Here is a 19,202-nt window from a genome sequence, read left to right on the forward strand (position 1 = left end):
AAAAGTTACTTCCAAAGGCATGAAGGTGTGAAATAGATGGATTATCTGAAATACGAGTAGTTAGATTCTACTCGAGCATCAAATTTCAGGAAGAAAACGAATCCTATGTGGGTGGAGGAGTGAGTTCATTTTTTCTAAGCTTCAGGAGGAGTAACAGCTTCCTTTTGCTTCCCTCCAGCTGTGGGAGGCGCTGCTGGTCAGGAGCAAGTTCACCGGGGTCTCAAAAATCCTGCCTTGCACTTGAGGATACAGATTTGGGATTTACAGCCTAAGCGATGAGAAACCTGTAGGAGATTTTAAATCGTGAGGCGCAAAGGAAAAGTCACTTGCAAGGGCACATGGCTAACTGATAATCAGGGTACACTCAGAAAAGGGGTCTTGTTTTACTTCAGGGCTCTTCCCACCAAACTTTACATGGTTTCGATGGAAACCTAACAATTCTGGAGCGGATAAGCGGCCAAGGATCAGGAACAACAATCAGCACCTTCTTCAAGTTTGGTTACAACTGGAGTAGCTTTCTAAATCTCGGTTTCAAGAAGCGAGGACGCCTTTCTTTCGGGCGAGACTTCTTTCAGGTCCTCGCTCTCCCTCCACCTCCCTCCCCTTCCCTCCACTTCCCGGCCCATTCTTTCGACCCATCCCCGCCTGATGCGATCTGGGAAGTGTAGTCGCTCGCCCCGCCGTCCACACCGGTTAGCTCCACGGGTTCTCGAGCGGCGGGGGTACAGCCTGCAGGACCCAGCCCGCTAACCCGAGTGGCAACCTGGGACTTGCAGTTCCCACGGCCCGCCGCGCTTCTGCGACCAAGGGGCTCGGGGACTCTCAAGCCCGCGACCTGGCGCGTTGTAATGACGTCAGGGTCCCGCGAGGCCTCTGGGATACGCGGTAGTTCTCGAGGAGCGTTCTCCGCCTCGGCAACTGCGCCTCGAGGACTACGTTTCCCAGGAGTCTGAGCGGAAGCGCGCCGAGAGCCGCGCGGGCCCGTGATTGGCTGGCGAGCCGGCCGCACGCGGAGGAGCCCCAGGAGCAGCTCTGTTGCGACAGAGGCCGAGCGGCGAGGCCCAGTGAGTTGGGGGAAGGGGCGCTGGGGGGGAGGGTGCCGGCCAGCGATGGGGAAGGAGGACGAGAAGAGGGAGGACGGGCGGAGTCGGGATGGATGTTGGAGTCTTCGAGGGAGAAGAAAAGGCCAAGGGGGAGAAACTGACGGGCGGAGGTTGGGGTCCGTTCGGCGGGGGGGTGGGGGGGAGACCCCGAGGGGACTCACCGGTGTGTGTGTGTTGGGGGGGGGGGGGGGACGAGTGCGTCCCGGGGAGAAGCTGGGTCGCACGGCCAGGAGGTATGGAGGGGACGACGGCGAGGAGGCCCGGGGCGGACGGGAGGCGGACGGCCGGAGCGCGGGGCGCCAAGTTGTGGGGAAACCGGAGACGGGACCTGTGCCCTCCGCCGGGGGGCAGAGCCCGGTCCCTATCTGGCGGCCCCGAAAGGAGGAGCGTTTCCAGAGCGAGGCAGGCGGTGGGGATTGGTGGACAAAGCCCGAGGGAAGGAGATGTTGAGATTAGAAGAGCGGCGGCGGATCGGCATTGGCTTGAGAGGCTGACAGAGTCGGGAGCGACCGGGCAGGGGCGGAGCTGGGGCTCGGAGGCCGGGTAGGAAAGCTCCCCGGAGGGATGGAGGAGGCCCCGGCACGCTCCCCAAGTTTATAAGACTTTGGGGGGCGGTGTGTTTGCCTTCCTTCAGGCTCCCCGAAAGAACAGTCACCCAGTGCCGTGGTTCGTCACCATGCCCTCCGACCTGGCCAAGAAGAAGGCAGCCAAAAAGAAGGAAGCGGCCAAAGCGCGACAGAGGCCCCGAAAGGGACACGAAGAGAACGGAGATGCTGCCACAGAACCACAGGTGGCAGAGGAGAAAAACGAGGAGGTCAATGGCCAAGAGACCACAGGTGACTTGAGGGAGAGGCAGGTTCCTGGGGCGGCTGCTACCCCTTAATGGACACACGCCCCTCCACACCCCCCCCCCCCCTTGGGGAGTCAGGACACTGTATCTGGTGCCACCAAACTTGTCATGAACCCAGACAGTGGAGTTGGAGGCTGTGGCATCCTGTTAACTGTTCAAGAAAACAACAGAGGGGTCTCACACACCCGGTGGCCAGCAGCTGCGCTGCCGGGTTGCTCTGTCCACTAGACTGTGAGGAGGGAGGGGGTCAGCTCCCTGCCCCTTTCTCAGTTTCCATTCCTACCCCGATGGTCCTTGTGCCAGGCCCTTTGCCACATGTTAGCCTTGTTCTCCCAAGGGGTAGTGACTGTACCATTAAGAAACTTATCAATTGTTTCATGGGTTTTTCCTGGGAAAGAGATGCATTTCTGTTATTTATAGTTTTAAAAGTATTTAGTGAGCACTTCTCCAGTGCTGGACACTGCTGCGTACTGAGGTACTATAATAAACACAGTCTACCCGCTCGTAACTGCCAGTCTAGGTGGCGAAACGTGGCAGTGTATGATAAAGAATAGTCCAGCCCTTGGCAGCCTGCTCCCAGCCTTCCCTGCCCCCTGAAGACTTCCCTAAACAGGCCTTCCACTCCATCCATACTATTATTATCCCTTGAATCGTCACCATGTTTCTTTCCTTTTACTCTCTAAGTTCTAATACCACGATTTTTATGCTAGTTACATTTGACATTTTTCTCAAAGCCTTTCCCAGTCAAACCTGACCTCAATATTTCCATTTGCTACACCCCTGTGCTATCTCATACTGTTACCTTTTTGTGTTTTATCTTCTGTTGTTCTGGGTTTTTTTCCGTCTAAATTGTTTGGTCTTTGCCAGGACCATGTCTTGGATAATGCTATTTTGTATGACCAACCTTGCAGATAGTATGATAGAGATACTAAGTACATATTTGAAGAGGAGAGAATTACTAATGCAAATTATGACAGACAACTAGGAATTCAGGAAAAGGGGAGTTAAAAATGATTGAGAGGAGAGAGTTGAGTGGTAGGAATTGCCTCCAAAATACGAGTTATGGGAGAAAGCTGGTGTATTAAAGTCAGGCCACGGGGACGTTTTATTCCTGGTCAGGGTAGTGGAGGGATAAGTTAGGAATGCAAGAGTGAATAAACAGGCTGAGTTGTGACCTCTAAAGGAGAGAGTTGGGGTTCCCTCTAGGCCCCCAGGAACCATGGTAAGCAGTATCCTCAGGCGGGAGGGGTGAGGTGGGTACTTTCTGGATGAAATGTCTGAACAGGGACTGGAAACCAGGGCCCTCAGGTTAAAAGTCTGATCTATATTGGAGCTACCTGGGCACTCTAGGCTATGCCTTTTTGTTTGAGAGCCAAGTCTCTTCCCAAACGGCTCTTCTTTTCTGTCCCCAGAAGTGGATTTGCTGTCCAAGGAGCTAGAGGACTTTGAGATGAAGAAAGCTGCTGCTCGAGCTGTCACTGGCGTCCTTGCCTCTCACCCCAACAGTACTGACGTTCACATTATCAACCTCTCCCTCACCTTTCATGGTCAGGAGCTGCTCAGTGACACCAAACTGGAATTAAACTCAGGCCGTCGTTACGGCCTCATTGGCTTAAATGGAATTGGTGAGGCCCTTGGGAAGCGAGGTGGGAGGTATCTCTCCTTGGCTCATCTGTCGCTCAGCAAGTATTTACCAGCAACAGCTGTGTACAAAGCAAGGCGTTTACAGGATGGGTGGGAGAGTAGATATGCCCAGGGAAAAGGAGGTAGCAATACAGAGCAGTATGTGGTAAGTACTCCATGACTAGTTACAGGCAGTAGGTGCTGGAGAGGTGGGAGGGAGGAGTGGGGCGGTGGTGTGAGGCCATTGTAGATGAACAGACTTCACAGTGGAGGGGGGAGACTGGAGGAGATTGGAGGAAAGGTGTGCTAAGAATGGGGAGGGGGTAATGGCAGGATTTGAATGAATGAAAGGAAGGAAGGTACTCAGAAAGTGGTGAGGTTGTGGCCTGGCTGGAGTGGAGGAACTGGTGTGGGGAGTGATGGGCCATGCTGTGCTGAGTGTCCCCTTCCTGTTCTTTGCCTGCCCCTCAGGAAAGTCCATGTTGCTCTCTGCCATTGGGAAACGTGAAGTGCCCATCCCTGAGCACATCGACATCTACCATCTGACTCGGGAGATGCCCCCTAGTGACAAGACACCCCTGCAGTGTGTGATGGAAGTGGACACAGAGCGGGCCATGCTGGAGAAGGAGGCTGAGCGGCTGGCTCACGAGGATGGTAGAGCTCCAGGCCTGAGCGTGGGAGTGGGAGTGGGAGTGGGGGGCTGCCCCCCAGGAAGGGCCCAGGGAACCTCATGGCTGTGCACTACCCACAGCTGAGTGTGAGAAGCTCATGGAGCTCTACGAGCGCCTGGAGGAGCTGGATGCCGACAAGGCGGAGATGAGGGCCTCTCGGATCTTGCACGGACTGGGTTTCACACCTGCCATGCAGCGCAAGAAACTAAAAGACTTCAGTGGGGGCTGGAGGATGAGGGTTGCCCTTGCCAGGTGAGTCCCCCCTCCTCCACCCTCTGTAGCTCCCCCCTCTCTCTCGGTTGAAAGCTCACTGTAGTAGAAGTGTTTCGAACAGCGGCCAGTGGTCAGTAAGTGCCAAATAAGACGCAGACATCGCCGGCATGGAGGGTCAGTATGTGGGCTAAGGAGTGGGCTCCTAACTGAAGGGGTCGCCGTTGGGTTTCTGGCACAGTGTGTAGGAATCCTGGGACCAGCCCTAGGTAAAGGGTGGAACAGGTCTGTCTTTCTCCTCCTGACTCTCTTCTCACCCTTTTTGTGCTTCAGTCTTATTGTTTCTCTATAAGGAGAGAATGTTCCATAGCTGTTAAGATACCTGTTCTTCTCTCCCTTTTGTTTCCCTTTTTCCCCCTAACTTATTTATCTCCCCTCTACCCTCTCCTACCTCCCCCACTCCCCTTTCCCTTTGGTAATCACCGTACTGTTGTCTGTGTCTGTGAGTTGTTGTTTTCTTTGCTTAATCCCTTCCCCAAGGTCCATAACCATCATTCCTCCAGCAATCTCCCAAGAAAGTCCCTGGTTAAATAGGTGGTTCCTTAGCCAGGTGCACTGGTGAGCCTTGACACAGTGCCTCAGCAAGGCTGCCTGTGTGTGCCTTGAACATGAGCGCAGGGACTCCACATGCTGGAAGGATTAGCCACTCAGGCTTGCCTAGAGAGCTTTCAAAAATACACATTCCCTAGCCTCTCCTTTGGATCTGTGCACTCAGAACACTGGAGTTTGATGTCCAGAAATCTTATTTCTGAAAAGCTCCACAAATGTGAGAACCAGAGCGATCCCCTCGCTTCTCCTGTCTTGAGATTCCATCTAGGAAAAGAACATTCTCCCGACTCCTTGCTGGAGTCCAGCAACCCTGCCAGGTCGGTCTGACCTGAGTACCTTTTGCTGTAGCAATTTACTCTGTATCCTTTCTTCCTGATGGTCACCAGCCTCAGTGCAAAGACTTGCAGACTCATAAGGACTTTGCAGCCTCATCTCTAAAGCCCATCATCCCTCTGCTTCTCAAGCCTGTTTTCTGCCCTTTAATCTCTGCTCTTCAGCTCTCGTTTCTCTCCCAGATCTCCCTTTTCTCTGAGGTATAGAACCTAGAGTTGATTTTGGGACTCACGCCAGGCCTGGCCAGAATTGCAGGTAGCAGGCATGGCAGTCGCTTTCTGTGTAGCACCCGTTGGACTGAGGTGCTCTGTCCTCTGCTGTCCTTCAGAGCCCTCTTCATCCGGCCCTTCATGCTGCTCCTGGACGAGCCCACCAACCACCTGGACCTCGACGCTTGCGTGTGGTTGGAAGAGGAACTAAAGACGTAAGGGGGCAGGGCTGGGGGTTGGGAGTGGCAGGTGCTGAGGAGGGAGTTGAGCAGAGTCCAGAGGAAATGGATGCCCAGAAACTGCCCTGATATTAGAGCAGTGAGCAAATGAGCTGAAGTGAGGCCATAGTGAAGGCCAGAGTGACAGAGTGGTGAGCACCTTTAGGGCCAGCTTTTGTGTTTGATTGCTTTTCTTTAGTCTGAAATGTGTGGGTGTTTTTTTGTTGTTGTTAAAGGCTATTTAGCTGCATTTATAGACACAATTTAAAGGGAAACTTTCATCTAAGGTCATGATGTAGTGACAAAGGGAAAATAGCCAATGTGGCAGTGGTCCTTCTCAGGCTAAAGAGCCGAGTAGCCCAGGCCATTGTAGCAACTCTAAAGGAAGGTGTCAGCGGCCTCTGCGGTGATGCGGTGCCTTCTCTCAAAAAGAAGAGCTTGGTGGTTTTGACTGCCTGTTCCAGTTCCTCCCATCCACAGTTTAGACGCGTTCGTGGGTGGGTTTGTGCACATACACTTTTCGTTTCTACCGTCATTGGTACTCCCATCTCCGCTCCATTCTGTTGAAAATTAGAACATAGAGATGTTCTAATTTAAAATTAGAAGATGGGGGAAACTCAGACCATCTCACCCCACTTCAGAAGGCATCAGAGTGTCCTTGCTCAGGTGTAAGGATGAGAGAAGGTGAAGGTTTTTCTGGGCTGCCTCTCAGCTTACTGTTGTGGACTGGCTCAGTTGTGAGCCCTCCCTGACTGGCTCTTTGGCTTTGCAGTTTTAAGCGCATCCTGGTCCTCGTCTCGCATTCCCAGGACTTTCTGAATGGTGTCTGCACCAACATCATTCACATGCACAACAGGAAACTGAAGTATTATACGGTGAGTGGGCCCCAGCTTCTCCACAGAAGCCTCTGTGCTTACCGATTCCCTGAAGTTCTCCTTTAAAAAAAAACACACCAAATTTAGCAGATTCTTTCTACCTATTGCTATAAAAAGATGTGGACAAGGAATCCTGCAGCCTGTTTTATTTTAGTCCCAAAGTAATGGCTTTTGGGCCATAATCCTGGATTGGCAGGCTGTGCACAGGGTGTGTGTTTGCCTCGTGGCAAAGAGGTTGACTTTCCATGGTACCCAGGCTGCCTTCTACCTTCCTGAATAGCTGCTTCACCGCTTCCTGACAGTCGGCACATTTGTCCTCCTTCCTCAACAGTCTACTTTTGTGTCTTTCCATAGTCTCTGTTTCAAACAACATATCAAGTGAAGAATAGGAGTCCTCTTCATTCATAATTATACTTGCCGTGGGAGTACTAATAGTTTCTTAGGTAGCCTTCCAAAATTCCCTGTGTACTTGCAAGCATTTGTGGAAAATTTCCTGTGTACATATCATAGTTATAATACTAATAATCATTCTCTTCTGTAGGTTGCTTTTATTTTTTATTATTGTTATTTTTAAATATATTTGATTTCAGAGAGAGGAAGGGAGAGGGAGAGAGAGATAGAAACATCAGTGATGGGAGTTATTGATCGGCTGCCTCCTGCACGTCCCCCACTGGGGATCGAGCCTGCAACCTGGGCATGTGCCCTGACCAGGAATCAGACCTCAATCTCCTGGATCATAGGTCGATGCTCAACCACTGAGCCATACCAGCCGGGCTATAGGTTGCTTTTAAAACTTACTGTATATTGGAGTGCTTTTCACATAGGTATATGTAAATCAGCCTCATTCATTTTGGTGGCTGCATGGTATTTTGTTGTGTGGGTGTCCTGTACCTTATTTGTCAGGCCCTTTTTGATGGATATTTAGGTTGAGCCCAGTATTTTGCAGATAGAAACCATGGCCGTCCAATTGTGCAGGGCTTGCCGGGTCCTAAATCTGATTGTCTAATGTCTTCCCTCCTGGGAACAGTTCTTGTCAACTGCAAGGGCTTCAGCCTCTAGGGGTGGGGAGTTTAGGGGTGCTCCTCGGAAGCTGCAAGCCTTGTGATATCTGTATGAGTGGTTTTCAGGGCTGTTTCCAATGCTGTGGTGTCTTTATGGCTAATGTGAGGGTCTGATCTGGAGCCCTGCTCTGGCTGAGCTAGCAGAGGCACACATTTTGAAAGATCCCAGATTCCAGGTCAGGATATGCTTTTTTAGTGCACTTCCCCTGTCCCTACTCACAGTCTTCTAGCCAGGGCCCAGTCATATGCTGTCCTGCACCCCCTAAATCCTGGGTGAGAGCCCAGGACCGAGGTCACGCTGCCCCCTCACTGGCGTGTTTCTTGCAGGGTAATTATGACCAGTATGTGAAGACCCGGCTGGAGCTGGAGGAGAACCAGATGAAGAGGTTTCACTGGGAGCAAGATCAGATCGCGCACATGAAGGTAGAGCGGTTGTAGAGCGGAGCTCACATTCTCCAGGGGATGGGATGAGGGTTTCGGGGAGTTTGGGGTGCTGGAGGAGGTCAGGAGGAAGTGACCTATGTTCTTACCCTGCATTTAAGATGCATTGTTTGCCACCTGCCTATACTCCAAGCTCCTTTCTGGTCTCTTTCAGAACTACATCGCTAGGTTTGGTCATGGCAGTGCCAAGCTGGCCCGGCAGGCTCAGAGCAAGGAGAAGACGCTACAGAAAATGATGGCATCGGGACTGACAGAGCGGGTCGTGAGCGATAAGGTGGGGTCCGATTAGGTGGAGTGAGGTGTCATGAAGTGAAGTGAAGAACCTAACCTGATGAATGCCCTCTCCTCTTCCTAGACATTGTCATTTTATTTCCCACCATGTGGCAAGATCCCCCCACCTGTCATTATGGTGCAGAATGTGAGCTTCAAGTACACAAAAGATGGGGTGAGTCTCGTGTGTGGTTGGGAGGCTGGGGTTCATTTTACTAGGTGAGCGTCAACTGGCTGGTAGAGTCTCCTATTCTGTGCTGAGCATGTCTAAGTCCTGGGCTGTGGGGGATTTTCAGGTGTGGCAGCTGGGGTGCCTCATCCAGGGACTCCGTGGCCCCTCTTAAGTAGTTGGCAGGAAGAGTACTCACCTGGGTCTATGGTGGGGCAATGGACTAGAGTCTGCCACGAGAGTGCCACCCTTTCCACACTGCCACCTCCTCTGGGGTTGGTCTGTCAGCCAGATTGATCGGTACCCTGGCCTCACATCCCTCTCTCTCTCACACCCACCTCAGCCTTGCATCTACAATAATCTAGAATTTGGTATCGACCTTGACACACGAGTGGCTCTGGTAGGGCCCAATGGAGCAGGGAAGTCGACTCTTCTGAAGCTGCTAACTGGAGAGGTATGGCGCCAGGTGGGGGTGGAACTTCTGGAGAGGGTGAGAGTGTCTAAGAGAGAGGACACGTGCATGTGTCTCAGTATTTCTTGTGTTTTCACTGAGAGTGTTTAGAATACAGGAACATCTGTGCATTTAGAGATATGATTTTATTTTAGAAAATGTGTGTGGTGGGTGTCCGAGTCCTTTGCTACACAGTGTGGTGCTCACAATAGTGGACATTTAGTTACCACTGAGTGCTGAGAACATCTGCTTCAGTGTATCTTCCTAAGTATTTTTCAGGGCTCTGAGTAGCTGTCTGAGGTGGTGTTGTAGGTTCCCTGTAGGAAGTTGTATGAGTCTTGCTCAGTATGAACATGTTTGTTTACCTACTGCCTGTGTCTACTTCTGACCGGCTTTCCTTTTTTGTGTTCTTGTCTTTCCATTTACTACTCTTTCTTTCTAGCTACTACCCACAGATGGGATGATCCGGAAACACTCTCATGTCAAGATAGGGCGTTACCATCAGGTACGGGCCAGGGGTTGAGGTGGGGGCACTCCCTGGGGTGTGGGAACTGGGCTGCATGTGACCAAGTTGGCTCCTGCCTGCTTCTCCTTGAACAGGTGCCTGGGTGGAGGTAGTGAGTTACCTGGCGAGTAGCCCAGCAGGGTTCTTGGATGCCCCTCATACCCGGGTGGCTCCCTTTTTTCCTGGCAGCATTTACAAGAGCAGCTGGACCTGGACCTCTCGCCTCTGGAGTACATGATGAAGTGCTATCCTGAGATCAAGGAGAAGGAAGAGATGAGGAAGATCATCGGGCGATACGGCCTCACCGGGAAACAGCAGGTTAGTTAGTGGAGGGCGCGTGGGAAGAACCTGGAGAACTGGGAGACTGCTGGCTGGGCAGGGGACACTGTCCTGGCCACCCAGGTCTGGATGCTGCCCCAGAGTCTCCTGTGATTCCAGCCCCTGAGTGGGAGCCCGTTGCCTTTCCTTTGCCCCAGGTTGTTAATGTAGTAGAGCAGCGATTTCCCACATTTTTCATTGCACAGTGCACAAACTAATTACTAAAATTCTGCGGCAACCAAAAAATATATTTTTTGCTACACTGACAAAAAAAAGGTATTTTGATTCATTCACACTGGATGGTTGTTGTTGTGTTGGCTGTTGTCATATTTTTACTTGGCAGTCTAAGGGAACAGAGGTCAGTGCCTTTGCCTTTGACTAAATGTTGTCAGGTATTGCATGTTTGAAAAATTTTGTGGCACACCTGTTGAACATCACTGTAGTAGAGCATTTAGGTCTCTCTATGAGGGAGGGGCAGGGACAGATGCCAGTCTCTGCCATGCCCTTGCTCCCTGACTAGCAGGAGAGCCTTTGTGCTTGAGGGCAAGGGAAACTAAACCTAGAAAACAAGTTCCTGGATTTAGGTCTGGACTGAGGGTGCACTGGATTGCTCAGAATCATTAAGATTCATTCATTCTCTTGTTTATAGAGAGGAAAGGAGAGAAACAATTATGTGAGAGAGAAACATCGATCAGCTGCCTCCCACACGCAGCTGCCTCCTGACTGGGAATCGAACCTGCCACCTTTTGGTGTACAGGACGACATTCCAACCAACGGAGCCACCCAGCCAGGGCTGAATCATTAAGATTTAAGTGCTGAGAGCATGTGAGAGGCATGCCTTGGTAACGGCAGGAGCTTCCAGCTTCCAGATCCCTTCCTTTCACACCGGAGAGACTGATGACTGTGTCGCTGCCTGATCTTGGGTCTTCCTGACCCCTGTTTTTATAAAATGGCAATAATATTAATGGAGGGGGAGAGGGAAAAGAGGAGTTGTGCTGTTTGGTGGGGGTAACACCGACTTACATAAATGTCACGGTTCTGCTCAGGTGAGCCCGATCCGGAACCTGTCTGATGGGCAGAAGTGCCGAGTGTGTCTGGCCTGGCTGGCCTGGCAGAACCCCCACATGCTCTTCTTGGATGAGCCCACCAATCACCTGGACATTGAGACCATCGATGCCCTGGCTGATGCCATCAATGAGTTCGAGGGTGGTATGATGCTGGTCAGCCACGATTTCAGACTCATCCAGCAGGTGAGGCTCCTGGCTCGGGTGCGAGCCCTAGCAGGGGGCATATAGGGGAAGGTTGGGTGGAAGACAGTCATGACATGTAGGGGGCACTTAACGCAGTTTTTTATTGGATTTGGGAAAAGGGCTTGGGGCATAGACGGGGTGGTTTGGACCAGATCTTACGGCTCTTTGGGAAACTTACAAAGCCCTAACGGAAACACTTCATTTATTCAGTAGTTATTTGGGGATCTTAGCCTACTTGATACTGTTGGCCAGAATCCAGGAGGGAGGTGAATAGAGAACAGGGTGCTTTTCCACTGTCCCAAGATTCTTCAGGCTAGAAGTAGTGTACTAAGGAGGATTTTGATTAGACAGAGGGCTACCACCAGTCTTTGGTGGAAAAGCTGCTGGTCATTTCTCTGAAGCCTGGGGGAAGGTGGGGTGGAGCTGAGAGTGAAGCCTCCGAACAGATCTAGGCCCTGCTAGGGAACTGGAAATCGGGAGGACAGCGGGTCCCAGGTGGGGAGGCTCCAAACCTGTTAGTCACAGTACCCTTGGGTTAAGCCATTCCAAACATCATAAGGCAGCGAAACCTACCCTGTGCTGGACATGAGGCTGGTGAAGGGTCTTGGGGAGGCTGTGGAGTCTTCTTTCTGGAATTCCCCAAGAACAGTCTCCTGGGCAGGGATGGGGAGAGTGCTGGCCAGGATTATTAAGTCTAGGATTTGCTTTCTAGGTAGCGCAAGAAATCTGGGTCTGTGAGAAGCAGACAATCACCAAGTGGCCTGGAGACATCCTGGCTTACAAGGAGCACCTCAAGTCCAAGCTGGTGGGCGAGGAGCCCCAGCTGACCAGGAGGACCCATAATGTGTGAGCCCCTGGGGCCACACCCTGCATTGCTGCAGTACCGCTCCCCAGCTCCTCCCCTGCCCCACCTGCCTTAGCTGCACTCTGTGATCCTAGCTACAGCTGGACAGTACCTGTCCGTATCCTGTCCTTCCAATTATTTTTGTCCATGTCTGGACTCCTCTGGCTGTTCCTGCTAGCCCTGAGTGATGCAGCCAGAGGTACCTGATGGTTAGCCCAAGGGCCCACACCCTGGTTGGCTTGTGAAGGAGCTTAGGATCCTGGTTTTCTGGGTTTCGGTGATGTTGGAGGAATACCCCCCAGCCCACCGCCCCTATTCCTTTCTGCTTCTGGTTTGGAGCTCTGGATCAGGGCTTTAGTCCTGATCGGTTTTTAAATAATTATTTAACAGTGTAACTTTTAGACCTGCGTGACATCTACAAAGCGTCCAATAAAGAAAGAAGAAGCCATGGCCCCTGCTTTCCTTCTCAGGTCTCTGGGCCCTTTGCTCCCCTCCTCCCTGCACTGCCAACATTTGTTTCCCTTCAGCAAGAGCTGGGGTGGATGTGGGTGGGATGGATGTGGTCTGAAGACTACTCCATAGGATCCAGAAGAACTCTCAGTCCCTTTTGCTGATTTGAAAATGTGCCTTTACTTAGGCGAGTGGTTCACAAACTTTAACATGTCAGAATTACCTGGAGGATGCATTAGCTCACAGGTTGCTCAGAGCTTTTGGTTCTGTAGGTCAGGGGTAAGACCAAGAAGCAGCATTTCTAACAGGTTCCCAGGTGATGCTGCTGCTGCTGCTGGCCAGGGGACCACACTGAGAAATAGCCTCCTGGAGCATGTTTCTCAGTGGTCTGAGGCTCTCCTGCCACGTGGGGCCTGTATCGCACATTTGGGTTGCTTGCTGAAAATGCAGCTTCCTAGGCTCCAGACCTGGTGGGATGGGAGAGGTGCAGAAATGGTCAGGAGCTTGCTTTTTCACACCAAAATTTTCAAACCACTGTTTCTGGCCGTATACAGGAAGTTTTTCTATTTTACCTGTCCACAGCCTTAATTTTTTTTTGCATCACCTAGCTTACTGCCAACCCAAGGCTCTGCGTAGCCTGTCTGAACCTGAATAGCACTCACCTTAGTGCCACCAGTGGTCGTCCTCATGACCTGGATTCCTCACTTCACCTCTGAAACCTTGGCAGCTATGTCTGTGGGAAAACACACAGCCACGATTTTTCAGTGCTCATTATAGTACATCTAAGTCTAAAAGAAAAGTCCCGGATGTCATCTAACCCCCTGCCGAGGAGCTCATGATCTAATGAGAAACCCTGCAACACAGGAGAGCAAGGTGGCGTAGGTCAGATGCTAACTTGTGACTTAGGTAGTAGGACACACACAGTTTAGAAGGGAGGGGAATTTTCCAGGAAGGTGGGCAGGGCTTGGTGCTCTAACTTGAAAGATGAGAAGGGTCATCTCAGGTGGCCGTGAAGGCCTAGAGTGGCCCTGGGCAGAGGGACAGTGAGTATCAGGCAAGAAGCTGCAGCTGAACCCAAGGTGCCGAGGCCAGAGGAGGGGCTAGGACTCGTGCTCCGCATGCCAGCCCCAGGGGGACTGACTTTGCTGCTTTGTGCCCTAAGTGAGGCCTGGAGCCAAGTGGCCTGTCATTGTGTTCAGAGTCTCCAGAGACTTGGTTCAAGGGAGAATGGTATTGAGAGAGCTGTGGGGATGAGCTGTGTGGCTGGGAGCTGCTGCTACCTCAGGCGAGGATGGCTGGGCTATGTTGAGCTCCCCTCAAAGTCGTCGGGTCCCTGTGTAGTTGAGCTGCAAGGGGACAGGAGGCCTTCAGAACTGGAAGAAAGTCGCCTTGACCAAAAGAAAAGCCCGTCTCAAAAATACTATGAATGCTTTAAAAGCCCATAAAATAGGTATTTCTGCACATGCCTAAGATGAGCAGTGCCTTATTGTGGGTTAAGAATTGGCCTTGGGGGGACAAAGGACATAAACCCATATGCCGTATTAAGAATGGAATGTAGCCCGGCCGGGCGTGGCTCAGGGGTTGAGCATCGACCTAGGATCCAGGTGATCGGGGTTTCGAGGTCCAGTCAGGGCACATGTCCAGGTTGCAGGCTCGATCCCCAGTCGGGGACGTGCAGGAGGCGGCCCCAATCAATGACTCTCTCATCATTGATGTTTCTCTCTCCCTCTCCCTCTCCCTGAAATCAATAAAGATATATTTTTTAAAAATACAATTTAAAAAAAAGAATTGGCCTTGTGGCTCTGGCTGAGCACCTACCTATGAACCAGGAGGTCAGGGTTCGATTCCCAGTCAGGGCACATGCCTGGGTTTCTGGCTCCGTCCCCAGCAGGGGGCGTGCAGGAGGCAGCCAGTCAATGACTCTCATCACTGATGTTTCTATCTCCCTCTCCCTAATCAAAAACAGTTAAAAAAATATATATATATATGTATATATCTCTTAAAAAAAAAATTAGCCACCTGGTCCTCTCAAACCTCAGCATGTAAGATGGAGCTGGGAGCTGGACCTGAGCGAGAGGTGAGCCTGGTGCGGGGATACTTGCTCAGGCTTGTTTTACCCACAGACAGGTGATGCTTGTCTTCGCTGTCCTCCCACCCCTTCCTGATTTGGAAAATCTTTTCCTCAGCCTGAGCTTCTCCTGCGGCCGCAGGTTCCTTTAATCACAGCATTGAAAGTGAGAAGCAGCTCCCCATTTAAAAGCCCCCCCCCCCGCACTTCCGTGGGCAGCCGACTTCCACGCGAGCCCCGCGCCATGTGCTTAGGGAAGCAGCTCTCCCTGCTCCCCGGGCGGCCCCTCCCAGCTGTGGCTCCCGCTGCATCCGACGCCCCGTCTGGCCTCACTGCGCCCCGCGCACATTAATTCCACTCCCCTTCTCACATGTTTTCCACCCTTTCTTTCTCCCATTCTTCCCAATTACGTTCCCCTGCCTTCTCCCCAGCTGAATTGTACTCACCCTACAAGACCAGCTGCAAGTCCCCGTTTGTTCCTCCTCTGGCTACTGCAGCCTGAACTGTGTTTTCTGAACTCTGTGCCCGCCACGCACTCGAGCCCTCCGACTCGTGCTCGATTTGTCCCTGTGCACCAGTCCTGCGGCCTCCCCTGCATCATGGGGCTCTGTGGGGAGCGGGCCTGTGTCCCTTCCGACTCTCCCCAGCGCTAGCCCGTGGCGAGCCCAGCGGGTGCCGGCCGTTTGGTGGTGTGTGAACCCTAAGAGGAGTGGGCCGTTGGGGGATGAGCGGCTGGAGACAGGACAGGAAATCACTTGGGGGAGAGGAGAGCAATTGTCTCAAGATTAATCCAGCCTAGCCGACTCGGCCCAGTGGTTAGAACGCAGGCCTGCGGGCTGAAGGTCTCAGGTTCTGGTCAAGGGCTTGTGCCTGGGCTGCAGGTTGGATCCCGGGCCCTGGTAACAGGGCATCTGCGGGAGGCAACCAATCGATGTGTCTCTCTCACATCGATGTCTCTCTCTGTGTCCCCCCCCCCCACTCTAAAAAAATCAATGGAAAAAATATCCTCAGGTGGGGATTAACAACAACAAAAAAAGATTAACCTAGAGCGTGTTCTGGATGGGGTTGGGCCCAGCCCCTCCCCTTCGTCTCAGGTGCTGGCCCCCAGCCCCACCTGGCCGGCTGCTGCTAACTTCATAAAAAGTAGCCCCGAGGAGCGGGAGGCGGCTGTACCCAGAATGAGCACGGAGCATGGGCCGCCGCGGCAGTCCAGGGGCCGGAAGGGCCGCAGTTCTGGGAAAAAGAAGTCCAGAAAGCACAACCGGCGCAAAGAAACCTACTCGATGTACATCTACAAGGTGCTGAAGCAGGTGAGAGCCGGGAGCTAGCTCTGTGTGTGTGCGCGTGTGTAGAATGTACTGGCCAAGAGCCTTGGAAGGGCGCTGGGCAGACTCGGGACTCAGTTGCGTCCGGCCCTGCGGTGAGTGGCCTCACGCACACCCGGCCCCTCTAGAGGCGGCTGAACTTAGTCTCGGAGGTGCCAGCCCCTCTCAGTATCTCGTGCGCCCGTAAGGTGCAGGGGCCATTTAAGGCACGCTCCCCACCACAGCCGGAAGCTTACAGGGCTTTGGGACAGACAAGGCGATTACGGGGAATGTTAGGTGGCCCACAATTAAAAGGGCAGACCACGAGAAAGTCTGGGCTGGAGGTGACGGCTCGGGCGCCAGACCGGTTACGGTGCCAACAGGAAGTTCCAGTTAGTGCCAGCTCAAGCAAGGAGCACTTCAGGTGGACTCAAGTCTTGGGAAGGCCTTCCAGACGAGTGGCACTCAGTCTTTGAGGGCCTAAGGGGTTGGTGTGCCTGACAGAGGGGGACCTGAGGTCCTTACAGGCTCAGTGGGTTGACTGAGTCACGGGACCTGGCATCGGCAGCTCTAGCCAAGCCCCTTGAATGCTCCCTGCTGGTCCCGCCCCGACCCACAGGCGTCCTCTCTGTTCAGACAGCCCACCAGAGCCCCTCTGCGAAGCACCTACTCCTGGGGCTGGCACGCTGGGGGCACCAATGGGTACCCAACAACCAGTGTGTCCGGAGGACCCCAGGCAGCCTGGCCTTTAAGCCGCTGCCTGCTGGGCAGAGCTAGGGCCGGGAGGAGGTGGGACGGCTCTGCGGCCTGCCCAGGCCTCTCCAGTCGGCCTGAGGTTCTTACCCAGGGGTGGAGCCTGTCCCCAGTCTGAATGCCGTTAGCAGTTTTAGTGGCCTGACAAGCTGGGTCCCCCAAAGGGCAGCACCAGAGGACAGACTCCAGTGTCCTGAACAAAGTGTGGGTTTCGGGGGGAGGCTGGGAGGCGGATATTAGCGAGCCCTCCAGCTTAGCCTAACAGGCTTGAAACCTGTGAGGGAAGGACTGGGCCAGGGATGGCCCTGCCGAGAGCTGCTGAGCCAGGTACCCACACTCTGCAAAGCCCTTCTGAGGGGAATGGGATGGGATGATGACACTGGGGGTTGAGGGTTTCCTGTTGCCAGTGGTGACCAGAGGCGTCTGGTTCTGTTTCCAGCGTCGGCTCGATGTATGTCATTGGGGAGTCGCCCCCCACTTTACAGAGAAACAGTGTCTGCCTGCTCACAGTTTAGGATCGTATCAGGTCCCCACCGTTTGTCTTACTAGGGATCACCTAGTGCAAAATCTTGTGTGACAGGAGAGGAAACTGAGGCTGAGGAAGGAGCATTATTCCAGGTGCTGTGGTAGAGTGGGCCCCAGTCCAGCCGCAGAACCCGGGCCTCCTAACGCCTCTCATCTGGTCCTGAGATCGGGTCGTAGAGGTGTGCTCTCTGGCAGGCAATTTGGGAACAATCTACCAAGTTAAGCGTACACACCCTTTGACCTGGCTGTCCCACCTCTAGGAATAACCTTCCTCAGGCTTGTACAGCGTCCAAAGATGCATATTTACTATAACACAATCTAATAGCAAGAAAATAACCCCCCTTAAGTGCCCATTAAGAGAGGAATAGAGATATAAGTTATGATTCCTCCACACTATGAAACACTATGCAAAAAACAAAACAGAACTATGTAAATACATTCAATGGAAAAAACAAAATGCTGTGTAACCGATTCCAATTGGTCAAAGATAGATGCTGACGTGCTCATACAGAACTGGATAGCGTTAGCTCTTGCGGCTGGGAGAAGGTTTCTTTTTAACTTGGATACAGTGATATAAAAACAAACCTCTATTTCCATGTCTCTTGGCCTCTGGGAAGAGGCTGGTGAGGTGGCCTTACAGTCCCGCGTCCCCAACCTGGGGCTGGGGTGTCAGGCAGAGACTCCTCGTTAAAAGCGGTCCTACCGTCTCTGCAGGTGCACCCTGACATCGGCATCTCTTCCAAGGCCATGAGCATCATGAACTCATTTGTGAACGATGTGTTTGAGCGGCTGGCCGGCGAGGCCGCCCGGCTGGCCCAATACTCAGGCCGAACCACACTGACGTCCCGGGAAGTCCAGACGGCCGTGCGCCTGCTGCTGCCTGGGGAGCTGGCCAAGCATGCTGTGTCCGAGGGCACCAAGGCTGTCACCAAGTACACCAGCTCCAAGTGACCCGGGACCTAAGCTACATAAAGGGTGATAAAGGGTGAACTGCTTCTGTGTACTGTGGTGATTTAAAAAATGGACATGTGAAGGTGAGGTCTGATTTGGGACAAGGGTATTATCATTTTTTTCACCCCTCTTTTTTTTTTTTTTTTTATATGTTTTGATTGATTTTAGAGAGAGAGAAAGGGAGAGAGAGAGAAATATTGATCGGTTGCCCAAAACCTGGGCATGTGCCCTGAGCGGGAAATCAACCGGCAACCTCTCAGTGCACAGAACGACATTCAGCTGATGATGCCACCAGCCAGGGCAGGTATTGTCACTTTTTATGGCCACCGAGATGGAATAATAACCCTTACTCATACTTTTTTTGAAAACTGCTTTCTGGGTGTGCCCCATGAGCACATGTGATAAATGTTCTAATAGGTAGTGAGCTGACAGGACCTGGGGCTGGATTCGGATCCGCTGCCTGCTGCCAGCTGTTTCCATCACGCCCTCTCTGGGCCTGAAATTCCTCCTGTTACTCCTTCAGACCATGTTTTGTGATGCCGTTTCTGGCAAATTATCACTTTTGTCCTGCGCTAGGCACAGGGGTCTACACACTTCAAAATATAAAACGGAAGGCCCGCACTAGTTTCCAAACAGCCTTCTGGGGTCTGTAAGAGGCTTTTGTTTTCCCCTAATACTTTCTTCCCCCTCATTTCAGAGCAAATGGGTGGGAAGGCTGTTGAGGCTCCTAACTTTTCTTCCCCAGTTGTATTTCAAAAAATCTCAAACCCACAGGAAAAAACTGCAAGAAAGTACAATGGCCACTTGTATGTCCCTCACCCAGGTTCACCACTTAACCTCTGACCCATGTGCTTTTTTTTTTTTTTTTAATATGTTTTTATTGATTTCAGAGAGAGGAAGGGACAGGGAGAGATAGAAACATCCACGATGAGAGAGAGTCATTGATCGGCTGCCTCCTGCACGCCCCCTACTAGGGGTGGAGTCTGAAACCCAAGCATGTGCCCCGACTGGGAATCGAACCGTGACCTCCAGGCTCATGGGTAGACACTCAACCCCTGAGCCACACTGGCTGGGCTGACTCCATGCGCTTTTTCTCTCCTATTCAGCCGCTGCTCCAGCTTGTGGGCATGTGGCCCATAAA

General features: G+C 52.4%; 2 protein-coding genes across 2 annotated transcripts; both read left to right on the forward strand.

Annotated features, from left to right (window-relative positions):
• The first annotated feature begins 1,764 nt into the window (after window positions 1–1,764).
• On the forward strand, window positions 1,765–12,460 carry ABCF2 (ATP binding cassette subfamily F member 2). The gene is made up of 14 exons (XM_016196965.2): window positions 1,765–1,939; window positions 3,366–3,578; window positions 4,048–4,230; window positions 4,328–4,499; window positions 5,728–5,823; window positions 6,599–6,701; window positions 8,090–8,185; window positions 8,358–8,477; window positions 8,559–8,648; window positions 8,986–9,096; window positions 9,536–9,598; window positions 9,788–9,916; window positions 10,963–11,166; window positions 11,879–12,460. The coding sequence occupies exons 1-14, from the start codon at window positions 1,780–1,782 to the stop codon at window positions 12,014–12,016; spliced, it is 1,878 nt and encodes a 625-aa protein (XP_016052451.1). The 5' UTR covers window positions 1,765–1,779; the 3' UTR covers window positions 12,017–12,460.
• A 3,246-nt stretch (window positions 12,461–15,706) lies between these two features.
• H2BK1 (H2B.K variant histone 1) lies at window positions 15,707–18,061 on the forward strand. Its single transcript, XM_087820922.1, has 2 exons — window positions 15,707–15,838; window positions 17,825–18,061. The coding sequence occupies exons 1-2, from the start codon at window positions 15,707–15,709 to the stop codon at window positions 18,059–18,061; spliced, it is 369 nt and encodes a 122-aa protein (XP_087677048.1).
• Window positions 18,062–19,202: the final 1,141 nt, after the last annotated feature.

The sequence above is a fragment of the Miniopterus natalensis genome, chromosome 10 (assembly GCF_054644295.1).
Source record: "Miniopterus natalensis isolate mMinNat1 chromosome 10, mMinNat1.hap1, whole genome shotgun sequence".
NCBI lineage: Eukaryota > Metazoa > Chordata > Mammalia > Chiroptera > Miniopteridae > Miniopterus > Miniopterus natalensis.